The sequence below is a fragment of the Cavia porcellus genome, unplaced genomic scaffold (genome assembly GCF_034190915.1).
Source record: "Cavia porcellus strain 051 isolate PalLab524CR breed Dunkin Hartley unplaced genomic scaffold, mCavPor4.1 scaffold_2, whole genome shotgun sequence".
Lineage (NCBI taxonomy): Eukaryota > Metazoa > Chordata > Mammalia > Rodentia > Caviidae > Cavia > Cavia porcellus.
The window spans coordinates 64255084-64281556 of NW_026947485.1; the positions used below are offsets into that span (position 1 = coordinate 64255084).

The following is a 26473-nucleotide window of genomic DNA, read 5'->3' on the forward strand; positions in this document are numbered from 1 at the left end:
TGCTCATCAAGCAAGGAATGAATAAAATGGTGTGGTATACTTATACAATGGAGTACTACTCAGCTATAAAGAAAGACTACATTGAAGCTTTTATAAGTAAATGGATGTGAGACCATACTCATAAGTGCAATAAATCATTCTCACATGTGTAAATTCCATATCATCTCCCTAGGGTAAGAAACTTAAACAGAATCCAAAATGCTCAAAGAGGAAAAGTAACTGGGTTAGGGGAAAGGTAGAAAGAAGGAAGGGAAAGGAAAAAGACAAATTTAAAATAGATCATAAAAATAGCGAAAATGACTGGACTACTAATTATATTAATTCTTGGAAAAGAACAGTTAATACTAATGATTAGATCAATTTTGCATATCTATGTCTGGTAATCTGAGCAACCCTTTTGAAGGTAACAATATGCAATATTACAACCGTTGTTAAATTTCTATCATCTGATTTGGTACTGTTATTGTTTTGGGTTTGTTGTTGTTTGTGTCTTTTGCTGTTTGTTTGTTTTTTCTTTTCTGTGTCTTATTTTCTCTTAAATTAAAAAAAAAAGTACAATAAAGGAAGTAAAACTTCCCAAGCAAAACTGAAACTTCTGTGTCTGTATTTCTACTTCCTCATTCTGCAAGGGAGCCTGGCACCGTTCTGAGACCACTTTGGCAACTACACAGCTTCATTGCTTAGGGGCTTAGTGTGATTGATCTTGTTTTTTATTAAAGGATTCTTAGAAGTATGTTTCCTAGCTGTGAGAAGAGAAATAAAAAAGCAAAGGTTAAAATGCCGGGATTCAAGTTTCTGACGTAAAAAGAAAACGCCTTGAGGACATTTTTGGTAAGTTATCAAGTCTTTGTTTGTCATGTGGATGAGGGGACAGCTATCTCTTACTTCATCGGCTTTATTTTTGTATTAATACATGTTTTTGTATGAACCATTGCTTATAAAAATAATTAAATAGAAATATTCGTGTGTTAAATACACATCAGTATATTTAAGTGATAATAGTAAGTGCTTTTCTGGAAAGAACCATACCATCGAGTGTAATTAGGTGGTGACAACTAATAAGAGAACTGATAAGGATAGCGAGAGGGCTCCTGGTAGGGCTGCTGGCCAGGGGAAAGGACAAACAGCACCAAGAATGTCAAGAATTTCAGCCTAAAAGATTGTAGCAGAATCGGTAGTCCTGTGTAAATATGCAAAATTACACCTCCCATAATTTATTATGAATGTTTTACCCTTGTTCAAAGGTGGCACTTGCCAAAGGATAGCTTTTCTTCTATCTTGATCTTTCTTTTGTGGCTACCTCAAGCAGCAGTCTGATTTTTTAAAGTCGAAGTGAGGAAAACAAAACCAGCCTGCTCCTGTATAGTTTCAATTTCTCGGGGTGCCACTAGAGGGGGTGGAGACGCCCCAGGCTGCAACCAGAGGGAGCGTCTCTCATCCCTGGGCAGCGGTAAGAGAGAAAGCGGGCAACCCTCAGAAGCCGATGACCTGGGCTGCGGGCTGGCGAGAGCCTCCTGTGATGGAGAGGGCCCCCCAAGCTTGTCCTCAGGAGTTCTGCTGACTTAAGGGAGCATTCGCTTGAGAATGGCATCCTGTAGCTGCTTTCAACAGTTAAGAAATGATTACTAAGAAAATTTATATTCACAGTGGCTTTGAAACAGGAAGCTGTGAGCTGCCGGAAACCAGAAAGTCAAGAGTTATACCAAGGTAATTTCAGAATTTGTTCTTGCCAAACTTGGTCTTTACTTAGTTTCAATATTACATAAGCAGATACTCTTAGACTTCATAAAGTATGAACTATTTTAAAAGCTCTACTGAATAGCATAGGCTTAAATTACTGATTGTGCATTCATGAATGGAATCTTCTTGAAGAGGCAGGGTTGAAAAATTTGGGACATTATAATAGGCTCGAGGGTATCACTGAGGAGTCTAGTATATCATATTGAGACGAGCTAGTGTCAGCTTTTCTAGTTAACAGAAGAAAAGAGAACATGTGAGTATCCCTATGTGTTGTATCTATTGGCAGGGTCTGAAGGAAAGTAGTAACGTCGTGCTGTGAGGTTCCTTTTGCATCACACCCCTACCCTAGACAGACCCAGGAGTCACTGCTTGGAGGCCAGAGAACCTTTAAAGAAGGCATGGGCTGCAAAGGGGAACTGCTGGTGCTCTGCTCCATCCGTTTTTAGAATGCTAAATCCTGTTGGAATTGCTGTCTTCGCCGTCTAAGGGAGAAAATCCAGAATCTTCTCTCTCCATCTTCAGGCTCTCCAGAGAGAGGTAGATGTTTACAGTGTGAACGAGGACTCTAGTGGAAGGAGGGTGGGCCTTCTGACCAGATCAGGATGCCTGTGCTGAAAGCAGCAATTGCTTCACCAGGAAGTAAATTAAAAAGGCTGCAGGTGCCAAAAGTGAAGACATTGAGACTCTGTCACCGAGGACTATGACACAGCAGAAAGCTGATGGGTATTATGAAACTGGGTGCTTACAAGAATTGCAGGATAAACAGATTTATTAATTTTCCTTTTCTTCTGATAAAACTTCTTTCTCATGTTTGTGATCAGTTCATAAGGCCTTAGCTCTGGCCTAATGAATGGCTCTCTCCCTAGATTTCTGTCTGGGTTTCTGGTGGAGTAATTAACCTCTGCAAAACAAGGAACGTCCTTAGACTTACAGGCATTGCTATCATGAGGGTTTTCATAAATTCACGATTTTTTAATAACTCTAAGAAAATATGATATGCATTCAACAAATTTTTAGGAATCTAGAAGGTGGCAGGCATTTATAAAATAATGAACAAAGTATACAAAGCTCTTATCCTCATGGAATGCACAGAACAATGAGGGAAATGGGAAATAAGGTAAGTAGGTAAGAAACCAGATGGCTGTGCTAAGTCCTCAGTAAATTACAAATAAAGCCAGAAAAGGAAAGAAGATTGTTGGGAGATGAGAAAAAGGTTTTCATAGGCTAGCCAAGCAGTGCTTTACTGAGAAGGTGACATTTCATAAAAGACCTCACAGACATGAAGGAGTGAGCCTTGTGACAGGTCAATCCAGGCAAAAGAGACAAGCACAACAACCTGAAATAGAAGTAGGAGCTGCCTACAGCAAGGAATAACAAGGAGATCGTAGGCCAGACCAGATTTGAGAGAAAAATGAAAGATGTACTATCAGAGGGTAGGCAGGGTGCCGGATGATATGGGAGCTTGTAGTTCACTGTGTCAAATGGAAAGCCACTGGAGAGATTAGACAGGTTATTGGCATATTATTTACATTTTATCAAGGTTACGTGGCTTGTATTTTGAGAAGTGTCTGAAAGGATCCATCACAGCAAAAGGCAACCTTGGGAGGGAGCTATTCTTGCAGTCCAACAGTGGTGATCAGATCCTCTCTATGTGTTGAGCGGCATAGGATTCATTCCTCATTGAGTATGGAATGTGGGGAGAGAGACAGGAGCCTGCTACACATTGTGGTGTGTGAACTTGCATTAAAAGCATGTAAGCACGGAAAAAATGTCATCGGGGATGTTCCTTTCACTATGTTTTGGAACTTGTATATATGTGAAAATATTCAGAGTAGAAAGTTAAGGAGAAAATTCATACTATAAACACTTCCAAACAATAGTCCAATCAATTGCATTTTATTTGCCGTGAAATTGATTTTTGTTTTTATTGTTGTTTGCTTTTTGATTTAATAGACTCTCAAAAATTTATCCTCAAGCAAACCAACAGCATTCGGCCTACATCTCTCCTCCCTCACTGATTTACTGAATGTGACTTGCAAATTCTCCAGCAAATCAAACTATTCTAAAAGTTCAAGATCAAAGAACCTCACAAAGATATATTTCAAGCTTCTAATACAAAAAGTAGAAGTTTTCAGAAAAGCCTTGGTAAGTTTCTAATCATTAAACATTTGTTTAATCAAGTCTCTTTAAAAGATATCTCAAAAATTATTTATAAAAGCCAAAACATACCTTTAAAGATGAATATATTTTGAAATGTACATAAGCTACTTCTTATAAAATGATTTAAAAAGGAATGAGAAATATCAAAACTCTTATGTATGTATCACTAGATGTGACTGGTACTATAATTCGTGAAAAAGAAAGGTTTTAGTAGAGATGGTAAACACACAGACTACATCTGGAAGTGGAAGACCAGAGATTTAACTAGAAGACCTAGGTAAAATATAGACCCTGAACTGAGGAAACCAGACTAGACTGAAAATTGTAACCAACCACAAACTCTGAACTTTGACAAATTTAAATGCTGTAAAACATTTTCATCTGATTGAAAAGAAAACCCTCTAAAGTTTTATCACCATTTTATTTAAGACTTTTCTTCTGAACTAGTGTATTCCACATGAAAAAAATGTGTCATTGCAATGCAGGAAAATGAAACTGAAAGCTTGTGATTTCCCTTCTCCTGAAAGTCAGTGCAGGGTGGGGCTTGCTGGACTCCAGCCAGGCTGCAGGGAAGGTTCCTCATGCTGCTGCTGAGACCTGGCTTCCCAGGGTTATGTGGGTGCTTGCGTTGGCCCTCAAAGGGTACTGCTTTGATTCTCCTTGGTCAGCCCCCAAAGAGAAAATAAAAGACCTTAGAGAACAGATCTATAGGTGAACTCTGGGTTTCAAAATTACCTAGTTTGCCTACGGATAGGGTAAAGGGCTTCCTCAGAGCTCCAAGCAGCAATACTTTTACACTGCTGGATGCGGAGCCTTCAACTTTTGAAGAAGTTGAACAACAAAAAGACAATATTGGTACTCATTCAGTTTCCTTCTGTTATGAAAGTCTAAACCGGCTGGTTGAGAGGAAACCTAATTTAATCTGTTTTCCCGATCACAACCTCTTCCCCCTTATACATACCATGTAGCCTTTTTGTTTAAATTTTCTTTGTTTTTTATTAATACATGTTGGCACTGTAATAATGGTTATATTCATCATAGTGGGTTGGTATGTGTTCTTAGCACATAGTGATTCTTATTACTTCACCTTACTTTCCTTCCTGTCCCCACTTCCTCCACTTCCTTGTATGTAACTTTTTGATGTTTACATCAATGTCTTTCACATTAAAGAAAAAAACACCAGCAGTCCCAGATGTAGGATTGAAGACCTGGAAAGAGCCAAAGAACTATGACAAAACCTTACTAAAATCTTTTTGCCCAACTTACTGTTACCTCATATTAAATACAGTCAAATATGGAACATGAACCATATACAATGTTCTTATAATTAACAGAGGCCAAAAGTGGTAAGAAATGGAATTCAAATAGATTGTGTGCAAACCAGGTATAGTGGCCCATGTCTGTAAATCCCAGCATTTGGGAGGATGAGGCAGGAGGACTGCCATGAGTTTGAGGCCAGCCTGGGCTAAATAAATACGTTCAAGGACAGCCTGCACTGCATACCATAACCCTTTCTCCAAAAAAATTTTTTTAATTAAAAAATAATATATATATATATGATGAAAATCTAATCATTACTATTTGTGTCTTCCCAGCTACTATCATGGAAGTGAGGGGCTGAGATATTTTGATGTTATAAAGGGATCTTAATTTTTTGTTTTGGAGGTTAGAGGAAATTTATTGGAAAAAATAAGAAAAATAGCTCCTGAATTTCAAGAAGGAGTCTCGTGTGTGTAGATGCATCCCACCCCCAGGGCTAATTATAGATAAACAAAGCCAAAATTGCTCAGTTGTTTAGTGACTACCAATCACAATTGGTTCTGTGGACTTAAAATGACTAACTGGAATGCAAGCTTTTAACCCAGTTCTTCAACATATAGACTTTAAAAGAAACTGGGATGGTGGGGGGAGCTAGCTAATATACATAATTTTCTCCAAATTTAGGAGCTTGGTAGAGAGTGTCTGCACCTCCCTTTAGTTAGGAAGGGCTGCATTCCATATTGTTTGAAGAAATTTGATTTTTGTCCAGAGTATTAGTTCACAGTCTATTCTTAATTTTTATCAGTATAAACTTGTCTCCCAATTTATCTCTAGTAGGTAGCTGCTTTACTCATAAGTGATCTAAATAAACTATTTTCTATATTTTCTCCTCTCTAAAGGAGTATCCTTATCTATTCTATATAATATCTTTAAAGAAGGAAAAACTCTTAAGTTATTGTACACAGAAAATAATGGATACTGCATTTATAAAACTGATTTTTTAATATTATCTTGTTGTCTAACCTGCATGGAAACATGTCACCAACTTTTAAAATATCTTTAGTCTTATCAGTTGATTTAAATTATTTTACTAGCAAGCTACATGAATAGTAAATATTTGGGATAATGCCAATGAGTGTCCACTCACCTATAAGCCAACTTAAATAAAAATTTTGAAGGATTATATCTGAAAGTTAATAGACAAAAACATACATATAAAACTAAATCATATGTAACCTTTATGTTATCAAAATTTAAGTCTTATAAGCCCTCATATCTGGCAATGTCTTGAGTTTGACTATACTGAAAACAATACAGTTTTTTCATGAAAAGTCCACAGTAGAAAAAGAAAAAGAAACAGAAATAGTGGAGCGCAAAAAAAAAAATTTAAACAAAGCAGCTGGTGGTGCTTTAACCAGTATGAACTCAGATTTAAAAGACATATGGACAAACACACATGACAATTGCATTTAATCAGACTGCACTCAGATTTATTGGCCAAGTTGCACTACAGTAACTCTGTTATAATTTTACATGTGTATGTAGTGGACTCATCAGGACTTTTTCTATAGGGCATCAGTTAACATCTCTTTTGCAATAAGTTAATACCAACAAGAATCAGAAGGACAAAAAAGTCATCCCAATTACTAATATCTCCCTAAGAAGGTGGCCAACTGGATATAATAGAGAACTGACTGTGACATCTGTCACCCCACTGATCACTAGGATTCATTTGGCTGATTTGGCTGGCTAGGTAGGTGTCCCCTTCCTCCCTAACTGTGCTACGTGGTTCCTCTCAAACCTGCACACTCACTGGAAGAAGATGAGCACTCCTGATAGAGGAGAACCATTTCCTCAGTCAAGAGATACAAGTAACTGCATTCCCTTCCTAGACTTCCAAACAAGCTCCCAAGGGTTCTTCATTTTTGAAGAGATTTCTGAGTCATTTTCCACAGTCACTGAGAATCCATTAAGTTCCAAAACCATGATATATTTGGCTCACTATTCATAAAAATCTTAGTTTTTTCATTTTAACAAATATTCATTTCATACTAATTTTGTATCAGGCCTTGGTTATTTGCTAATGAATGATAGCAAAAATGCCTGTTCTGGTTTACATTATATTATAGTTTCTGAGATAGAATGAAAAAGACAACATATAAAATAGGTAAATCCTAAAAAATATAAATACATAAAAATATATAAATATATATAATCTTAAAAAATATAAATACATAAAAATATATAAATATACAATATATTAATAATAAATAAGTACTATATAAATATATAAAGTAGGTAAATCCTAAAAAGAAAAATTGAAGGAAAGAAAAATGCTGAAAATAGCTGAAGGCAAGACCATTGCCTTGTTTAACATGAACGTTATCTAACAAAAACATTATTATTTTGAGTAAATGGTTGAAAGAATGAGGGTGTGAGTTGTTTAGGTATCTAGAGAAATTCTGAACAGAGGTAACTGCTAGAGTGAAGACTACATTTAAATACAAGATCATGCTAGTAATCCTATCACTCTGGAGAATGAGGCATGAGAATTCCAATTTTGAGCTGAATCAGGGAAACTTAGCAATTCAGCAAAACTTTGTCTCAAAATAAAAGTTAAAAAATTAAAATGCTAGGGATATAGCTCAGTTCAAAGACCCTGGGTTCAACAGAACTGGCTAGGCCCTTTCCTTATCCCTTAAATTGGCTTTAAGCAATATAAATAGGCTGGCTGAGATGCTGATATGCAATCTTTGCAGCTGAGAGTCACTCTTTCCCCATCCCATGACCAAAAACCATGGTTGAGCCAGGTGGGATGACTAGCACTCTATATGATCCATGGGAATAACCTTGAGATAAGAGACTATCACTGCCAGGGCAGAAAAGTTTACATATCAGAACTAAAGCACTGGCCCTAAGAGGTGTAATAGATTTTGACACTGATTTCCCCATCTGAAATTCTAGATAAAAAATTGGCATTTGTTTCATTTCTACGTGATTTGTGTATCCTCAAGGCATCCTCCAAGATGACACACTCCAGAGCACGTAGCAGATATCTTGAGGTAGAAGATAGATGAAGTCAGATGAACCACCTTTCACTGGATCACTACCCTTTCTTCCCTAACTAGCAGGTGTTTCTAAAAGTGCAAGCTACAACTGATTTCAGCTATGACATTCATGTTTAAAGAAAGAAGCACTGCTAGAAAACCAATAATCAAGAGATTTAACCCCTACTTTCTAGTTCTTTAAAAGACAATGAAGCCAATTATCAAAGTAGCTAGAATGCTTCCCAACCTGCCAAAGATATCACCTCTAGAGATAGATAGAGTCAGGTAAATGGCTCAAAGAAAAATCTTGCCCTGAATCATAAGGTAAAGAAGCCTCTAGACATTTGTGCTATCTATCTTATCACTTAGGCAGTATTCCATAACAGAAAGACAAGGAAGGCTAAGTTTTATTCAAAACCCACTCTAAAATTTCTATCTCTGAAGTTCACAGATTTAAACTTATATCCTTTATGCAGCAACCACAATTCATCTATTAGCAAAGGCACATCTCTTCTATGAATTTTTTACGTGAACATGAAAGGAAGGCTGACTGAAATAACTTTTTTACTCTTATCTGGAATATATAAAGCACAAGTGCAAGTCACTATCTATTCTCCTTGAATCGCAAATAGTTATTGCAAGCTGACACAGTTTGTCTGGAGAGAGAGGCAGTCTAACTTCAAAGTGGTTCTGAAATCAACTTCCAGCAAGTTGGAGAAAAAGTTAAGGGTAGATTCTAAATTACTAACAGAACTAAAAATCCTAAGGAGTGCAGGTAAGAATGATAGACAAGTGAGCATTTTTCTTTTGGTTACCTAACTGAGCTGTCAGGACCCAGCTTCTACTGAGGAATCTTTGAGTATCTACAAGATAGTGCCCCTGGCCATGACCCCTCAATTGTCCTGTCAGACTTCACTAGTCCATGCAACCAGAGATCTGTTTCCAGAAAGAAATCCACCTGCTTGTCTGGTTAACATTCCACTTAGCTTCAATGGGGATTTACCAGAAGGTGCTAGGGAACCTGTCTTCTGCTTTAAGAGTGGTGGCTACTCTTAAGAGCATTTAACTAGCTAGCAGAGTAACCATGTTTGTTACAGGTCTACAAGGAATAGATAAAAGCTTGAGGTGACTTCATGTAAGGTGATTTTCCAGTCTTCAGTATTAACAAATGCTCATTTTCTATGGACACAATGATGCTTAGTTGTTGGACAGGAAGAAAAAGTTGGGAAAGTTCAGAATTCCCCTCCCTCTAATCTTCCATGGCTCCCCAAAAAGAAAGTAAAAAATGGCAGGAAAGATAAAAAATGAGATCAGACCAGAAAAGAAACTGAAGCAGAATAGATTTAATGTTTCTTCTCCAGTGCAGAGGAGGATCAGGGCCAGTCTCTTAGTGAAACCTGTTCCCCGAGTCTTCAGAATGGCTGCTAGTCTATTGCTCTTTAACTGACAAAAGGGGCCCCATGACTTATCAGTAAGCATGTATATTTTCTAAACAAAAACTAGATCTCATGAAAAGACCCTTTTACTACATTTCGTATGAAAGCTTAAGAGGGAACGTGCTAACTTTATTTTTCCTAGCAGTGTTATCTAACGAAAGGATAACAAACCACAGCAGTCAAACAAATCAAACAGGTCAAATAACAAACACCTATAAATTTAGTGACTAGTCAAAATGCAACATATACAAAGTGGGAATAAAATATTCCACCAAATGAACATCATACTCTTCCCACGTTCTCAACTTAAATTTACCATCATTGTAATGAAATCCAATGTATCCAAGTTTCAATGGGTTTACAGATATAAACTTACTGGACTGCAATGAAGATGGGAAAGGGACTTAGATGCCATTCTAGACAGCTAAGTTAGAAATATTATAGGCATTCAGAGAGGCCTAGACCCTCAGAGAAGTCAATACAGAAGATATGAACACATTACAACAGAACCTCAGCATGGCAGACGTGTGTCAGGTTATAATATTCTTTTGTATTATTTAGAGGCCATCATATCATCCCTATATCACTTTTGCATGTCCCACCAAGATAGCTGGATGGAGGTAAGGGTTTGTTTTTGTTTCATAGATTCTGGGTTGTGACTTTCAGTACATGAGTATCATAAACAGATGTTTATCTTTATATATTCGTGACCTTATAATACTACTTTGACTTTTCCTCCATCTGGTGGCTGCAGATGCCCAGTCTGTAGCCATCCAGTATGAAAAGGTAGGGCTAATTTCCTTACATACATTGTGTGGGTCCAGTTTTGTCATTGAAAATAAATCTGAGAATAGGTAGACTAAGACATCTACCTGACCATGTAACGTTAGACGAGGCTTCTGTAGTCATGGCATTGTCAGGAGAGCTCAAAAAGGAAATCTCATGCCAATTTTGATCTTTTCTCATAAAGAATCCTCTGGAGACAAATCTACAAAGGAATAATTAAGTTTGCAGATAGCCTGTCTATGGTTCAAGTCCCTACAAGACTGCCAAGAACCAAACTCACCTTTCTCAAAATGACGGGTGTGAGCTTCTGGAATGCAGATAAGAATGTTAGGCTTAAAATCTCTTACAAGATTACAGTCTGAGGGAATACAAATGAAGGTTAGTAAGGCAAATTGTCCTTTAGATGGTTCTACTTTCCAGTCTTATCTACAACTGAAATACAAAGGCTAGAATCTTGCTGTAGATGGGCTTCACATAAAAGAGGACATACAAAATGAAAGGCAGTGTTAGCTTAGACTGTTCTCTTAAACACATAAAAATATGAGGGCCAATAGTATATGTAGCGTTATCACTCTCTGTAGAATGGAAAATCAGGCCACATAAGCGTCTAAAGAATGAAGTCTCTATGGAACACAAAATCCATCCACACAAGGCCCTAAGTAAGAGTAGATTAGGTATGTAAGCTCAATATCATTCTCCCTGAACCATAGGAATACATATTGTAGCTGCTAGGAGAGCAAGCATTGTAAGGAAAAGATTATCAAGTAATTGAACCAAACCCTGGCTGCTAAGTAGGAGGTAGGCCTCACAAACCATTTGCTGCAGGCATTCCCAAGATAGTAGATGATGCCTTGTCAGGTCCATTGCTTGAGGTTTTGGCAGAGGGCTTGACATGTCAAGCAGGTGGATTGGATTCTGACCACATAGCAGCTATGATGGTTGCAATGTCTCCCAATAATCTTTGAAAATACAAGTATGTTCTCAGCCACAATTAAAAAGTGATACTGGGACCATTCCAAACATAAGTAGCAAATTTTGACCCTGTGCTTTCCCTTTCTTTTGTTTACCTAGTTGAATTTTCAGTTTAGGACCAGCGTGTTCAATTATCAATTGATCTTGGGGATTATAGGATATTCCTGTAACATGCTGTATATTCTAGTTATCAAGAAAACTTTGAAAATGTTAGCTAATATAATTAGGATTTACATCAGGTTTTATTGTTTGTGACATCCCTAAGTTAGCAAAAGCTGACAACCAATGTTGTATAACATATCAACTTTGTTTACCTGAATGATAGGTTAAGTAGATCACATGTGAGAAGATATCTATAGAGTCATGAATATATTTAAACTTTGTTAAAAGAGGCTGTGTGTGTAATACTTATTTGCTATAACTGGCTACTTTTTTTTTTATCGTACCGGGGGCCAAACTCACGACCGCCTGCTTGTAAAGCAGGCGCTTATGCCGCTGAGCTAAATCCCCAGCTCCTATAACTGGTTACTTTTAAAACCTCTGGGACTGTAACTCTTGAGGAATAGATCTACAAATGAGCTGAGAAGTAAGACATGGCATCATGATTTGTCTAACTTGTGCTCTGATAATTTTAAATTCTTTTTGCAGAAACTTAGAAATATGATGAAAAAACTTAAGGAATTGTCTCAATTTATTAAAAAATGGGAACTAGATTTACAAGAACATCCATATTAGAACCACCAGTGAACTTTGGAGATTGGAATAGGTTGTAATATTATCAATAAGCAATGGAGCAATTCTACTAAATATAGCCCTTAGCAGTTTTAAAATTAGTTATAATAGTGTATGCTTGAGAATACCCAACTGCAGTTGTTCTTTTACCAATGTTAGTAAAATCTTTAACTTTTCATGCGTAGGAGTACCAATGATTTTTTTTGATAAATTGAAGAAACAATAAGCAATGTTACAATGCCTGCCTGTCTATCATGGCCAACATGGTGAGGGGTGGGGGTGGCAGTGTGTTCTGTGAAACAGAGTAAGGGGAGCCCAAACCTGTCAAAGCTGTGGAGGTGGGTCTGGTCAGCCAAACAGGCATCCATGATTGTATGTTTATTATGGTGACATTGACATCAGTTCCCATATCCATCAATCCAGTGAGAGCTTTTCCATTTAAATTAGTACAAGTAGGTCTACGAACTGAACTAAAATATCCTGGGAAAAATAAAGATCCAAGCTCGTTCTATTCAGGTTCAATCTTGAGATTAAGAGTAGGAGTGATAATTTCAGTAGGAATTAAAGTTGGCTTTTCTTCCCCCAACACATGAATGTGACAAGCTGCTGGTAAGTCTAATTCTGCACTCTGATTGATCTGATGGACCAGGGAAACAAGGGAAGCAAAGGAACTGTTGCTTGTCTGATTTAGACAGGATATAACTGACTTGGATGGTTCCAAATCATTGGCATACTGATTTCTTAATTTTATTACTGGTTTCTTAATTTGATTGTAATCCTCTATTTGGGCACATGGTTTTCTGCAAAAGTGTGCCATTTTCATGAAATTTAGATTTATAATGTTTCTTCCAATTTAAGCCTTTCATACAGTATGGACACAGATTGGGCACAGCTTGAGTAGCCAAAGAGACTGGTGCCTTCAGAGGTGCTGTATAGTGTCAGCTAGTCTGTTCACATTTGCCACAATTAAACCATTTAATCATATGAAGTTTACTGTCAAGGTTTTGGGATATACCTTGTGCCATAAGCGTAGATGCATGGGCAGTAGATCCAAAATTTTGGCATGCATGGATGCAAACAGATAGATCTTTGGTGTAAACTAATGCTTGTTTGCATTCATTGTTGGCATTTTCATGTGCTAACAGGCAAGCAAGTACTTTAGCAGCAGCTTTGTGAGAAATCTGCCTATTTACAGCCTCTTACAATTGTGCTGCAAACTGGGTATAAGTTTCTGTGGGACTCTGGAGTATCTGAGTAAAATATTTATTGGGTGTGCCTTCCTCTGCGATAGAAAGCCACACACAGTGTAGGAGCTCTGCATTGCATGAAAAGAAGGGGTAGGGCTGGGACCTGAATATTTGAATCAGTATATCTGCCCATGCCAAATAACATTTCCTAACATCTTTTAAGCTTCTGTTCCCACTATCTTATTTTGAACTTGTTCTGAAATGAATGACTTTATATGTGATTTAAAGTATAGAAATTGCCATGATGATACATATGTGCAAGCAAGATGAGTTGTATCATCTGGCACCATTTCAAAACCTTGAATTAAGTTATGTAAGCAGCACAGATGGGGGACCTGGACTCCACTGTCTAGAATGCTCTGCTTTAATTCTTCTAAGAACAAGAAGTTGAAAGCTATGTGCACACTGCACTTATGAGTAGGATGTTCTGGATCTGTCTCGTTAGTGACTGGAAAACATTCTAGCTGTGCATGTATTCTCATATCATTGTATTTATTACTCTTTTTTGAGGATGGAGAGAGGAGGATTGTTACCAAGCTGACTGTGGTATGGGAGAGGGTCTGTGGGAAGTACAGCAGTGGAAGTGTTATCTTCCAAGTTGGAGAAAAAAGCCAAGTGTGTGAATAAATTGGAAAAGTTTCACCATTGTTTACAGATATCTTGCAGAAATGAACCTGCAAACAAAAGCCTTGACCCAGGATCTAACCTAGATTTTATTAATTCAAGAAGGGGGTAGCTGGAGATTGAGGGAATGGCAAAATTATGTGAGTATCATGAGCTGGGCAAGCTAGAAGGCCAGAAAGCACCTCTGAATATGCAGAGAGAAGGATATACAGAAATACCAATATGCATAGCACAATTCAGGTAAAATTTAGTGTTTAGGTGGCAGTGCTTCAGTTCTTTTTGGTTTAAATTTTTTTTATTTAAGGAGAAAACAAAACAGTAAAAGCGTACAAGTAATACAGAATTTCAAAAAAATAAACAGTAAGAAATCACTAGTTAATAAATTACTTATTGAAGGGGCTGGGGATTTAGCTCAGCGGCATAAGCACCTGCCTTGTAAGCAGGCAGTCGTGAGTTCGACCCCCGGTACCGATAAAAAGAAAAAAATAATAAATTACATATTGTCATCTTAGAAATAGTTGATCAAGTTACAAAATTAAGCATACAAAGTGGACATTCAAACTGTGAAACTGCAAACAGTTGTGTTCAATGATCCAACAAAAACTTAGTAATATAAACACACTTGCAGTCGTGCCCTTTAGATCACTTTCCTTTCCTCTCTTTTTTACAGTAACATTTAAACATTTTGGGTTTTATTACTCCCATAGTTCTTACTACTTTTTTTGGAATAGAATAAAACCAAATGTGACAAAGCAAAGCAGAGTCGGTCAAAACAAAGGGTGGACATAGTACATGATATAAAAACAGAATACCAGGTAATCAACAATGGTTACCATAATGCCCCTTGATACCTTAAAAATAATTGCCTATAGTTCTGATGTGCAAACTTTTGTGCCCTGGGAAGTCATCACCTCTTATCTCAAGGCTCAAACTCAGTCGACAGCCCTGGAGCACTGGCCTGGCATCCTGCTGGACTCAACCCTTTAGGGAAATGTGGACATGAGTGTCGCCTAGCTTCAAAGGTCATGCATCAGTACTTCAGTGAGCCCTGTTTACATTGCTTAGAGCCAATTGAAAGGAAAAGGAAGTAGCTTAGCCAGCTCTGTATACATTAGTACATGGAGATAGGGCCAGGTTTAGCCAAAGTGGAGGTAATTGCTTTTTTTTTTTTTTTTTTTGTCTTGTTGAGACGGGGTCTCACTATGCAGGCCTTGAGCTCACTTTGTAGCCCAGGCTGATCTCAAACTCACAATGATCGTTTGCCTCAGCCTCCTGAGTGCTGGGATTACAGGCATGAGCCACCCTGCCTGGTGATAATTGCTCTTTATTCAAGCAGAATCATTCAAGTGGTCTTCTACATAATGGTATGCTTATCCCAAGTTACTTTAGACTCAGAAAGTAATTTTAGAAGCAGATAGAAGCATAAGATGCCTTCTGCTCTGTCACATCAAGGGAGAATCAAACCAGTTTAATAAGAAGAAAAATACATGTTTTGCTACTTGAAAATAGGATCCAGTGGGCAAGGAAAGACTGAAGAAGACAGAGAGAGGGATGAGACTTGCTAGAGTGACTTCCTTGAATAGATGAAGTGGTGGGAGGGCTAGCACAAGAGGAAAGGCTCACCTCAGGAAGAGTGTGGACAGTCCATTTAGGAAACAGGACTTTGCATAGATGTTATAGATATAGTGACAGAAAAAAGTCCAGAAATGGGTCAGTAGGAAGATAAATTGTTTGTGGAACTTGGGCAAGTTTTCTTTGCTTTAGAGTGCTTTAATTATGCCAGTTTAAGTAGGAAGCAATATTGTACCTGCAAGTAATTTTGGTGAGGAAGTACTAGAGCTTTGATAAGAGAAGTTAGAAGGTGCAACAATCATTCAGGAAATGCAGGGAGTGTAATAAATTAGAGAAACTGATAATTGTGAGCTTTAAGGTGAAACTGATATCATGTGTTTCATTTGAAAGATAGATTCAAGGTTCATGATGAGCAAAGTACACCCAAATGTAAAAGAAAAAGCAGCTACATTTGCTGGAGATAACAGGAAGGTGTGCTCAGAGAAGATCCATGCCAACAGGCTAAAAGGTAGCACAAACAGAAAATGTGTGCCGTGACAGCAGAGGAATAGGACAAATGGGGAGATAAAACAGATTTCAGGATTTTAAAAGATGTTCATCCTAACCTGGATGCCTCTCATTGGATGTCTAGATAAGGTTGTCAGCAGTAGGTGCTGAATCAACTCAGGGGCTCCTAATATGCACGACTGACCCAGAGTTCACTTTTTATTTACATACATGATATGTAGTTCCTATGCATGAACTTTTAAGGAGATTCAGGCAGAGAAAAGGTTACTGAAGCTTAGGCTACCAAGACCTAACACTGGTATGTTTTGGCCTGGAGCTTCAGATAGTTCCAGGGTTTTTGTTATTTTTTATTTCTACTCCTCTTAGAACAAAAGAAGGAGGATTGGCCCTGGGGCTTTACCCAAATTCAGGTGGATGGAAGGGAGTGGTCTCCCATGTAGTTGTGATACCCACACAAAGACCAGTCAAGAGAGAGTGTATGTCAAACTACATTCTGATTATCTAAATGGAGACCAAGAAGTGGACCTCACCAACATTGTAGGCTAGCTAAGGAAATTGTACAAGAAAAGAGAAAGAATGATTTATAATGAATGACAAAAACAAAACAAAACAAACATTGTGCCAGTCAAAAAACAGGAAAATAAGGATTACAAGAAGGTGAAAATGTGAAAACAATTTATTCATTCACCTTTTTTGCCTGATTGAGTAGGTCTCGAGTGGGGCCTGGGAATTTACATTTCTAGCCAGTTTCCAGCTGTACTAGTGGTCATATGGAGATCACACCTTGGGAACTATGGCTTTTGACCCTATCTTCTATGGAACAGAATCACCCAGAATTTTTGTTGTTTGGTACTTAAGATTGAACCCAGGATCTTTGCACTAATCTGCTTCTCTAGTCCTTTTTTTAGTTTTTTCTTTCGAGAGAAAGTCTCACTAGGTTGCTGAATTGCTCAGGTAGGGCTCAAACTTGTAACTCCTACTTCAGTCTTCCAGATTTCTAGCATTGCAGGTCTATACCATGCTCAGCTACCTAAGGATATTTTTTAAAAGGACTAATACCAGTCTCATTCCTTCAACCATTTATAACAATTGTGGGTGTGGAACTCCAAGTGATTCAAATATTTAGCAAAGTTTGAGAGTCTCCACTTTGAAAATCTAAACTATTTAGCCTTTGAGATTGAGCAGTGTACCCAATGGCAGACTTTTCATCAATTTCATAATAATTTAACTAAAAATGGTTTTAACAAAATTAAAAGTGCATACTATTTGTATTATCTAGCTTCAGGCTATCTTGTACCATTTCTAGTCTCTTTGTTGTACTTTCTGAGAGCCACAAGAACAAGTCAACCAAATTGACTTTCCTAACATTTTATACCTAAACCCCCAAATGTAACTTAGTGACTGATTTTCACTGTGAAAATATTTACTATATCATTTTTTCAAGGAACGAAGTTGAAGCTCTGACATGAATGAACAAGGAACTCTGCCTGAAATGATCAAAGACTGGACAAAAGATCATGTTAAAAAATGGATAACAGAAGAACTTAAGATTGATGAAAAATATGGACAAATTCTGTTCAATGAAGAAGTCACAGGATTAGTCCTACAGGAATTAACTGAAAAGGATCTCAAAGAAATGGGGCTGCCACGGGGTCCAGCACTTTTGATAAAACGTATGTATAACAAACTGAATACAAGTTTCCCTGAAAGTGACAACCCCAATTCCAGACAAGTACATGATACAAAATCCTCCAAAAAAGAACATCAAAAAAAGCCAAATCTGGAGAAAGAATTAATGCCATCCAGTATAGATCAAGATCTCAGCGAGAGCAGGAATATCAAAGACCAAGACTCTATTCCTATGGAAGAGAATGCAGCAAATGAAGTATCAAACACTATTGACAAGAAAAAGAATAAACTAAAAACTGAAAATTTGACCTGCCCTCCATATCCTTTTGATAACTTCCACGATGGCCAAAGATACATAGAACATTATATCCTACAACCTGAAACAGGACCACTCAATCTCATTGACCCAATACATGAATTCAAAGCTCTCACAAATACAGAAAATGCCACAGAAGAGGACCTTAAGATGAAATTTAGCAATGAAACCTTCCGATTTGCATCAGCGTGTATGAATTCACGTACCAATGGTACCATCCATTTTGGAGTCAAAGACAAGCCCCATGGAGAAATTGTTGGTGTGAAAGTCACCAGTAAGGATGCCTTCATTGATCATTTCAATCTAATGATCAAAAAGTATTTTGAAGAAAGTGAGATCAGTGAAGCCCAGAAGTGTATCCGGCAGCCAAGGTTTATAGACGTCTTACTGCAGAACAATACTCTATCAGACAGGTTTGTCATTGAAGTGGATATCATTCCCAAATACTCGGTGTGCAAAGAAAAGTATTTCTACATTAAGTTGCAAAGTCTTACAGATAAAACATGGAAACAAAACCAAAATCTTTCACTATTTGTGAGAGATGGAGCCAGCTCCAAGGATATACTGGCCAATGTCAAGCGACGGGAGATAGAGTTTAAAGCATTTTATGAAAACTTAAAGTCATGTGCAGCAGCTAGAAAAGATGCAGAAGAAGAACACCAAATGAAGACAACAAAGAGAGAAAGTGAAGGACTAAAGTTGGTTAAACTTCTCATTGGAAACCGAGACTCACTGGATAATTCATACTACAACTCATATATTCTTGTAACAAATAAATGCCATCCAAATCAAATGCAGCACTTGGATTTTCTAAAAGAAATTAAATGGTTTGCTGTGTTGGAGTTTGATCCTGAATCTAGGATCAATGGAGTGGCCAAAGCTTACCAAAAAAGCCGAGTAGCAAACATGCACTTTCCAAATCAGTATGAAGAAAAGAAAACCACCATGAGACAGAAGATTTCTAGTCTGAATCTATATGAGCAAACCAGCTGGATCTTCTGTAATGGCAGATCAGACCTGCAAAATGAGACATACAAACCTCTAGAAGCACATTTATGGCAGAGAGATAGAGCATGTGAGGTTAGAAAACTGATTTCATTTCTCACAGATGAAAACTTAATGGCAAAAGGGAAATTCTTAGTGGTGTTCCTCTTACTGTCTTCAGTGGAAAGCCTAGGAGATCCATTCACTGAAACTTTCTGTGCTTTCTATCAGGCTCTCAGAGGAATGGAAAATATGTTGTGTATTTGTGTCAACTCAAAGATTTACCAGCGTTGGAAAGATCTACTGCAAACAAGATTAACAATTGGAGATGAATTATCAAAACACAGTGTCTCCACTTTAAATATAGAACTAATAAACAGTACTATCCTTAAACTAAAATCGTTGACTCAGTCATCAAGAAAGTTTTTGCCCTCCTATGGATCTTCCTCAGTTATCCTAGAGAAAAAAGAAGAGGATCTCTTGACTGCACTCCAAATCCTTTCTGAAAATGAATGTAAGGAAACAGATATAGAGAAAGATAAATCCAAATTCCTAGAATTTAGGAAATCAAGAGAAGAACACTTTTATCGAGGAGGCAAAGTATCCTGGTGGAACTTCTACTTTTCTTCTGAAAACTATTCTTCAGCTTTTGTTAAAAGAGACATGTATAAAAACCTTAAAGATTTAATAGAACGCTGTGCAGAATGTCCTAAACCAGAATTTGCAAAAATTATCAATCTTTATCACCATCCAGGCTGTGGAGGTACTACACTGGCGATGCATATTCTCTGGGACCTAAAGCAAAAATACAGATGTGCTGTATTAAAAAACAAAGCAATTGATTTTGAAGAAGTTGGAGAACAAATAATCCACTTGGTGACGTATAAGGCAACTAGCCACCAGGATTATATTCCTGTGCTTTTACTTGTGGATGATTTTGAAGAACAGGAAAATATCTACATTTTACAGAATGCCATCCATTCCGTTTTAGCAAAAAGAGATTTGCAATATGAAAAAACATTGGTAGTTATCTTAAACTGCATGCGATCTCAGAATCCAGATCAAAGTGCAAAATTAGCAGATAGTATTTCACTAAAATATGCTCTTTCTGCCAAGGAACAAAGAGCTTTTGAGGCGAAACTAGAAGAAATTGAAAAGCAACACAAAAACTGTGAAAACTTTTATTCCTTCATGATCATGAAAGGCAATTTTGATGAAAAATACATAGAAAATGTAGTAAGAAACATACTAAAAGAACAGAATATTAATAGCAAGGAAGCACAACTTATTTCTTTCCTAGCTTTACTCAATTCTTATGTTACTGATTCTACAATTTCATTGTCACAGTGTGAAATATTCTTAGGAATCATATACACTAGTGTACCCTGGAAGCCTGAAAGCCTAGAAGACAGGATGGGAACCTATTATACACTTCTAATAAGCACAGAAGTTGCAGAATATGGAAGATACACAGGTGTGCGCATCATTCACCCTCTGATTGCCATTCACTGTCTGAAAGAACTGGAAAGGAGCTATCACATGGATAAATGTCAAATTGCATTGAACATATTAAATGAAACAGTGTTCTACGATTCTGGAATAGGAAGAGACAAATTTCAACATGACGTACAGACTCTTCTGCTTACACGACAGCGCAAGGAGTATGGAGCTGAAACAGACACTTTGTTTTCCCCATTAATTGAAACTTTGAAGAACGAGGAAGTTAAAAAGGTCTTGACTAGAGGAAGTAGTCGATTCCCAGAAAATGCATTCATTTGTCAAGCTTTAGCAAGACATTTCTATATTAAAGAGAAGAACTTTAATGATGCTCTAACCTGGGCAAATTTGGCCAAAGAAAGAGCACCTAAAAATTCCTATATCTCAGATACACTTGGTCAGGTCTACAAAAGTGAGATCAAATGTTGGTTGGATAAAAACAAAAATTGTAAGGAAATTACTGTTAAGGATCTAACATATTTACTGGAAACTGCTGGAAAAGCTGCAAGAGCTTTCAGAGAATCCCAACAGCAAACTGATAGTAAAGATTATGAAACTGAGGCTTGGTCACCACAGAAGCCCCAAAGAAGATATGACACGTACAATACAGCTGGTTTCCTAGGTGAAATAGAAGTCAGTCTTTACACTATCCAGATTCTTCAGCTCACTCCCTTCTTTCACAAAGAAGATGAATCATCTCTAGAATCTATGGTACAGTTTTTATCTGGAAAGGAAAACATTTCCCCTGATCCAAAAAATGAATATTATTTGGCTCTTAGCAAGTTTACAGCCCACCTACAAAGTTTGCAATCAGATTTGATAAAGTGTTTTCATTTTTTTAGTGATTACATGGTTCTCCTGAAAACAAGGAATTTTCAAAAAGAAATGACAGAACTCAAACTCAGCAAGAAAGTCATTTTTTGTTACAAGACATACACAAAACTTTTCTGCCATTTGGATTCAACTCCATTACAAGGGAAAGAGAGTCAGTTACTCCAGGAAGAGAATTGCAGAAAACGTCTAGAAGCTTGGAGAGCAGATAGGTTTTCTGGACTCCTTGAATATCTTAATTCAAACCACAAAGACGCTGCAACCATCATGGAAAATATAGTGAATGAATATGCCTTTTTATTGCAGCAGAACCCAAGTATACGGTCAATCAAAGAGAAACAAAATTTCATTTTGGCCAACATTATTCTCAGTTGCGTGAAACCCAATTCCAAGTTTATCCAACCACTTAGTATACTAAAACAACAGCTCCGAGAAGTCCTGCAACTTGTAGGACTTAATTATCAATATCCAGATCCTTATTTCTTGGCCTGCCTCCTGTTCTGGCCAGAAAATCAAAAGCTAGATCAAGATTCCAAACTAATGGAAAAGTATGTCGTATCCTTAAACAGATCCTTCAGGGGCCAGTACAAGCGCATGTGCAGATCCAAGCAGGCAAGCACATTTTTCTATCTGGGGACCAAAAAGGGTCTCAACAGTCTTGTTCACAAGGCTGAGCTAGAGAAACACATTAGTAAAACAAAAAACACAAATTCCTTCTGGCAGAGTGGAGATATATGGAAAACAGAAGTCAAACACCTCCTGCATCGCCTAACTGGTCAGGCTGAAGGCAAGCTAATCTCTATAGAATATGGAATAGATGAAAAAATTAGAATACCGATAACGTCTGTGTATTCAAGTCCACTCAGAAGTGGTAGAAACATAGAAAAAGTTACCTTCTACCTAGGATTTTCCATTGAAGGACCTCTGGCATATGACATAGAATTAATTCAAGAAGTTAACAATAGCTGAAATATATTTACTTCTATTTGTCTTAGATTATACCTTATTCTGTCATTTTCATGAATTTATTGGCTTACCTGTAAGCACCAATTTCTCTTTGTCTCTCTGAAAGGATTACAAGTCTGTATAAGATATAAAAGGGGTCTGTTCCGCAGAGCGGCACTCTTACAGTCAATCATTTACTATTTCTAGTGTTAATTTTGAGACTAATACAGTTAATTAAAAAGTTTCAATTAGCATCCACTGGTTACTCATTCACTGGTTATTGGTTAATAAAATCTGTATTAAATTCAATCGCTTTTCTGTATTTTTCAAATTGTTTCTTCATCCTGAAAGTGAAGGTTTAACTAAGGTTTATATGAAAGAAAAAGCATATCTGGGAGTATTGATCTCACACTCACAGAACCAAGCCTCAGCTCCATTCTACTCATCTTGCTATCAGTAAAAATGTGAAAGATAAGTGCTTATTTCTCCAGTCTGCATTTAACTCTTCCCCAGTGCGCCTGCACGCATGTGCGCGCGCACACGCGTGCGCGCGCGCACACACACACACACACACACACACACACGCACGCACAATTCACTATACTTCTTAGCATCTCTCAATTTAGTGCACTGGGAGAGGAAAGAGCAAACAATGAAGTAATATCAAACTTGAACTCCCTCCATTTGTCTTGCCCCATTTCCATGTTAATATTTTCCTGTTACCGTTCTTATCTGCTACTCCTTAAAACTATATCTCCACCTGGTTTTAAGATTCTGTGTTAGTTACATTCTCATTGTTGGCATATGCACACACATTAACGGAAGAAAGGTTTATTTTAGCTTGCAGTTTATACAGGTTTCAGTTCCTAGTGGGCTGGCTCCAAAGCAGGGTGGTATGGCAGAGGAGAAATGGTTCACAGCAATACAGGCAGAAAGCAGCAAACAGCAAAGCCTGCCTTTTTCTGTCCCTTTATAAGCCACGCTATGTAAACAATATATATTAATGCCACCCACACCCAAGGTGGGGCTTTCCTTTTGGGTAAACCCATTGAGTCACACCTAGAACTATGCTAACACAACTACAGGACTAATCCAGATATCACACACCCTTCATCCATATGAAAGCCCCACCAGTAAGTGATTGAGGCTTAACAGATCCCATCTTCCTCAACTTCTTTTTTCCATTCTTTATAACTTTTGTTCTTTTTACTCAGTCCACGCTGGATGATTCTGTCTTTGAAAATTTGTTATTTTCATCCAACATTCTCCATATGGCTGTTCTATTTGTCCTTTACAGCTTAGTTCAAGAGTTACCCCCACACACCCAAGAAAACTTCCTTAATCACCCCAGTCCCTGCCTGATTAAATGGTTTCCTCATGGATCTCCACCGTCTGGTGCCAGGAATGACATTCCAGAGGGTCATTCCAAGACCTATAGCAGCCACATCTGGAATCTTAGGTCTTAAAATTGAAGAGCTATCAATTTCCAACAAAATAAACACAAGTGAATCAAATATTGAAACTAGTATGTTTACTTCATGTCTTTTTATCTCATTAAATGTAACCTAGATATTCTATAATATAAAACCAATTCTTTTTTCATCCCAAAATCTATTCCCTATCATGGATCTCATCACCAGTATTTCTCTGAATCAGAAATGGTCTACAAACACATCCCTATTCCTAAAAGCCACACTTGCTGCTGACCCTGCTCCAGACAGCTGATTTCCTCTTCTACAACCCACGTGTTCATCTGGAAAAGGAACTCTCCAAGTGGCTTTACTCTCCAAAGTGTTCACAGGAGATACAGGACTGTCCCTAAAATCCTCCCAACACAGCTGGTAAAGTTAGAAACAGTGGAACTGAGGAAGTCACTTCCATGCATTTAATTTTAAACAGCACCCTTACACCTTCCTCCTTCCATTGTCCTAAGAGAGAAAAAAGAATCAATCACATAACAAAAACCAAGTAAATCTCATAATGTAGGCAAAAGCATGTACTTGTTGGATCTCCTAGCCTGATTTTTCAGTCATCTTCACCCTACTCAAACCTTTCATAAATATGTACTGTGCATGCAATTAAGATCAGAGTGAATTCTGGCACTACAGTTAGAGCCTCTAAGATGACTCTGCACACTGTCAATCATTCCTGCCAATTGCACCTAGACTCTTGGGGGAGGCACCTGGGTTGAGGGGCATATCCTTTAAATTCTGAAAAACAAGTTATTCAGAGACTATTTGTCTTGCTGTTCCTCAAGGCTATTGTTACCAGCTGCTTGGGCTCATATTTTCAGGTTTGTCTGCTCATCACTGACAAAATCAAAAGAGACCATATATTTGGGGATAAGAAGGATTTATTTAAAGCTTTCTCTGAGGAGACAGAGTGGCCTATTTGCCTCAAATCACCATCTAAACATTTACAGGTGAGTAAGGCTCTTTATAGTAAGGAACGGGGATGGGGGCAGAGAGAGACAATGCAGATCTTCATGCTTGATTTGTCACTTCCAGCCATCTCCAGCTCATCTTCTTTCTTGTGGAAAAGAAACTAGTGTCTTGGCATCTGCATATTCTGTCACTACTTTTTTTTTGCGGGGAGGGGGGGGACTATGTCTCCAGTGGAAGTTTGGGCAAGTTGCTTATCTCTAAAAGAAAAAAACCTAACTTTTAAAGTTCCATTTTACAGTGCCACCTACTATCCTCCCACACACGCACATAAAATGGCTGGATGTCTTATGCTACATTATTGTATAGATTCCATCAAAGGTAGCTGGAGGACAAGAAAAGGGAACTCAAGTGCTTGAACCTGAAAAAGTATCACTAAAAGTCATGAAGTCAAATACCAAAAGCAGCCCAAATCAAGAGATAGCTACCTATTCTGCCTACTGGAATGGTTTTTTGCTTTTAGATGGTCATGAATAACCTCTGCCACTTTGCTTTAGTTTGGTAAGGTAGACATGCAGGTGACTCTTTGATGATGCTCACAACTAAATTATGAATAAGATTTCTTCTTTTCTGAAGGCAGTGCCAATGAACCATCTGTGGCCTTGTCCTGTAGTGCCAAGGAAGTTTTTCCCAGTGATGGTCAGTCAGAACATGTTCGATGTGACAGGTGATAGGAGTCAGTGTTGTAAACTCTTTGTGCCAATGGTTTACATGGCACATGGTTACATGAACAGTCTGATCCATCGTCAAGGTTAATCTTATATATTTTGTAATCAGCATCCTAACACATTAGAACTTTGACAAGCAATAGTTATAAAATTTATAAACAGACATGTATATCTCCAACTGGACCTGATTCTCCCACTCCCCAGCCTGCTTGCAAGCAGAAACACTGCCCTCTTCAGGAAATTCAGCTCAGCACCCAAAGCTGTCATCTGTAAGCACAAGATGTTGTAGAGGAGTTAAAATAGAACAAGGAATTTTGAAGGTCGTGGGAACATCTGGAGACACCCAAAAATTTACAACAGATACTTTACAGACTTTGCCCACTGAGGTGCAAGACAGCCACAGAAATTTGACCACAGATGTTTATTAATTCTTCCTGCCTAATGTCCCCTGCCTTCTTTCCATCACTATAAAAGGGACACATTTCTCTCCCTTCAGGGTGGATAGCTTTGTTGCATTGCTGCCTGTCTGCACACAGGTATATCACAAAAGCCCATCGTGTGGTCTCTTGCCTCACATTCATTACATAAACCAAAAAGACAAAGAAAATGCAGTTAACATGAGTTAAGAAACACAATGACCAAGTCAATTAAAGAAAGTCAATAATTCTGTGAAGTAAGCTTAGTTCTGCTAGAAAATATATGAAGCAAATACTTAAAACTCCCTCCTTTGGTGAACTGGCATTAATTACTGTTATAGGAAATAGGATCTGGCAAAACTGACTGGGGGAATAAGCAGGACCATCAATTACAAGACCCCAGGATAACAGCAAATAATTCCCAAGACCTTATATGTGCAACTTCTATTGGGCTTTCCCAAGATGTAGACTTCATATAAGGGTGCAGATACCATGGGAAGCCCACAGTCATGGTTTCCCATTAGAGTTCATACTGTGTTTTTAGGACATAGCGTGTCCTTTTATTTTTGCCTTTATCTTCTTTTTCTCTTGTTCTTCCCAAGTTTGCTCTGCAGAGCTGGTTTCTCCCTTACCCAGTCATCTTGCATTTTTCACATAAACATT

The 26473-nt window shown here is 37.8% G+C and overlaps 2 protein-coding genes across 4 annotated transcripts in view; both read left to right on the top strand.

The window, feature by feature from the left end:
• The first annotated feature begins 754 nt into the window (after positions 1-754).
• On the top strand, positions 755-22594 carry Samd9l (sterile alpha motif domain containing 9 like). 2 transcript variants are annotated; one of them, XM_063242702.1, is made up of 3 exons: positions 755-831; positions 1648-1707; positions 17528-22594. In XM_063242702.1, the coding sequence occupies exon 3, from the start codon at positions 17549-17551 to the stop codon at positions 22307-22309; it is 4761 nt and encodes a 1586-aa protein (XP_063098772.1). In that variant the 5' UTR covers positions 755-831; positions 1648-1707; positions 17528-17548; the 3' UTR covers positions 22310-22594. The 2 variants fall into 2 exon arrangements, with proteins under 2 accessions (XP_063098772.1, XP_063098771.1); XM_063242701.1 differs by lacking the exons at positions 755-831; positions 1648-1707 and adding an exon at positions 3702-3885.
• Samd9 (sterile alpha motif domain containing 9) overlaps positions 3753-26473 on the top strand; it is a 69674-nt gene continuing 46953 nt past the window's right edge. For both annotated transcript variants that reach the window (XM_063242703.1, XM_063242706.1), the window contains exons 1-2: positions 3753-3885; positions 24579-24707. The gene's annotated coding sequence lies outside the window, so the exon portion shown is untranslated. The remainder of the gene's footprint in view (positions 3886-24578; positions 24708-26473) is intronic.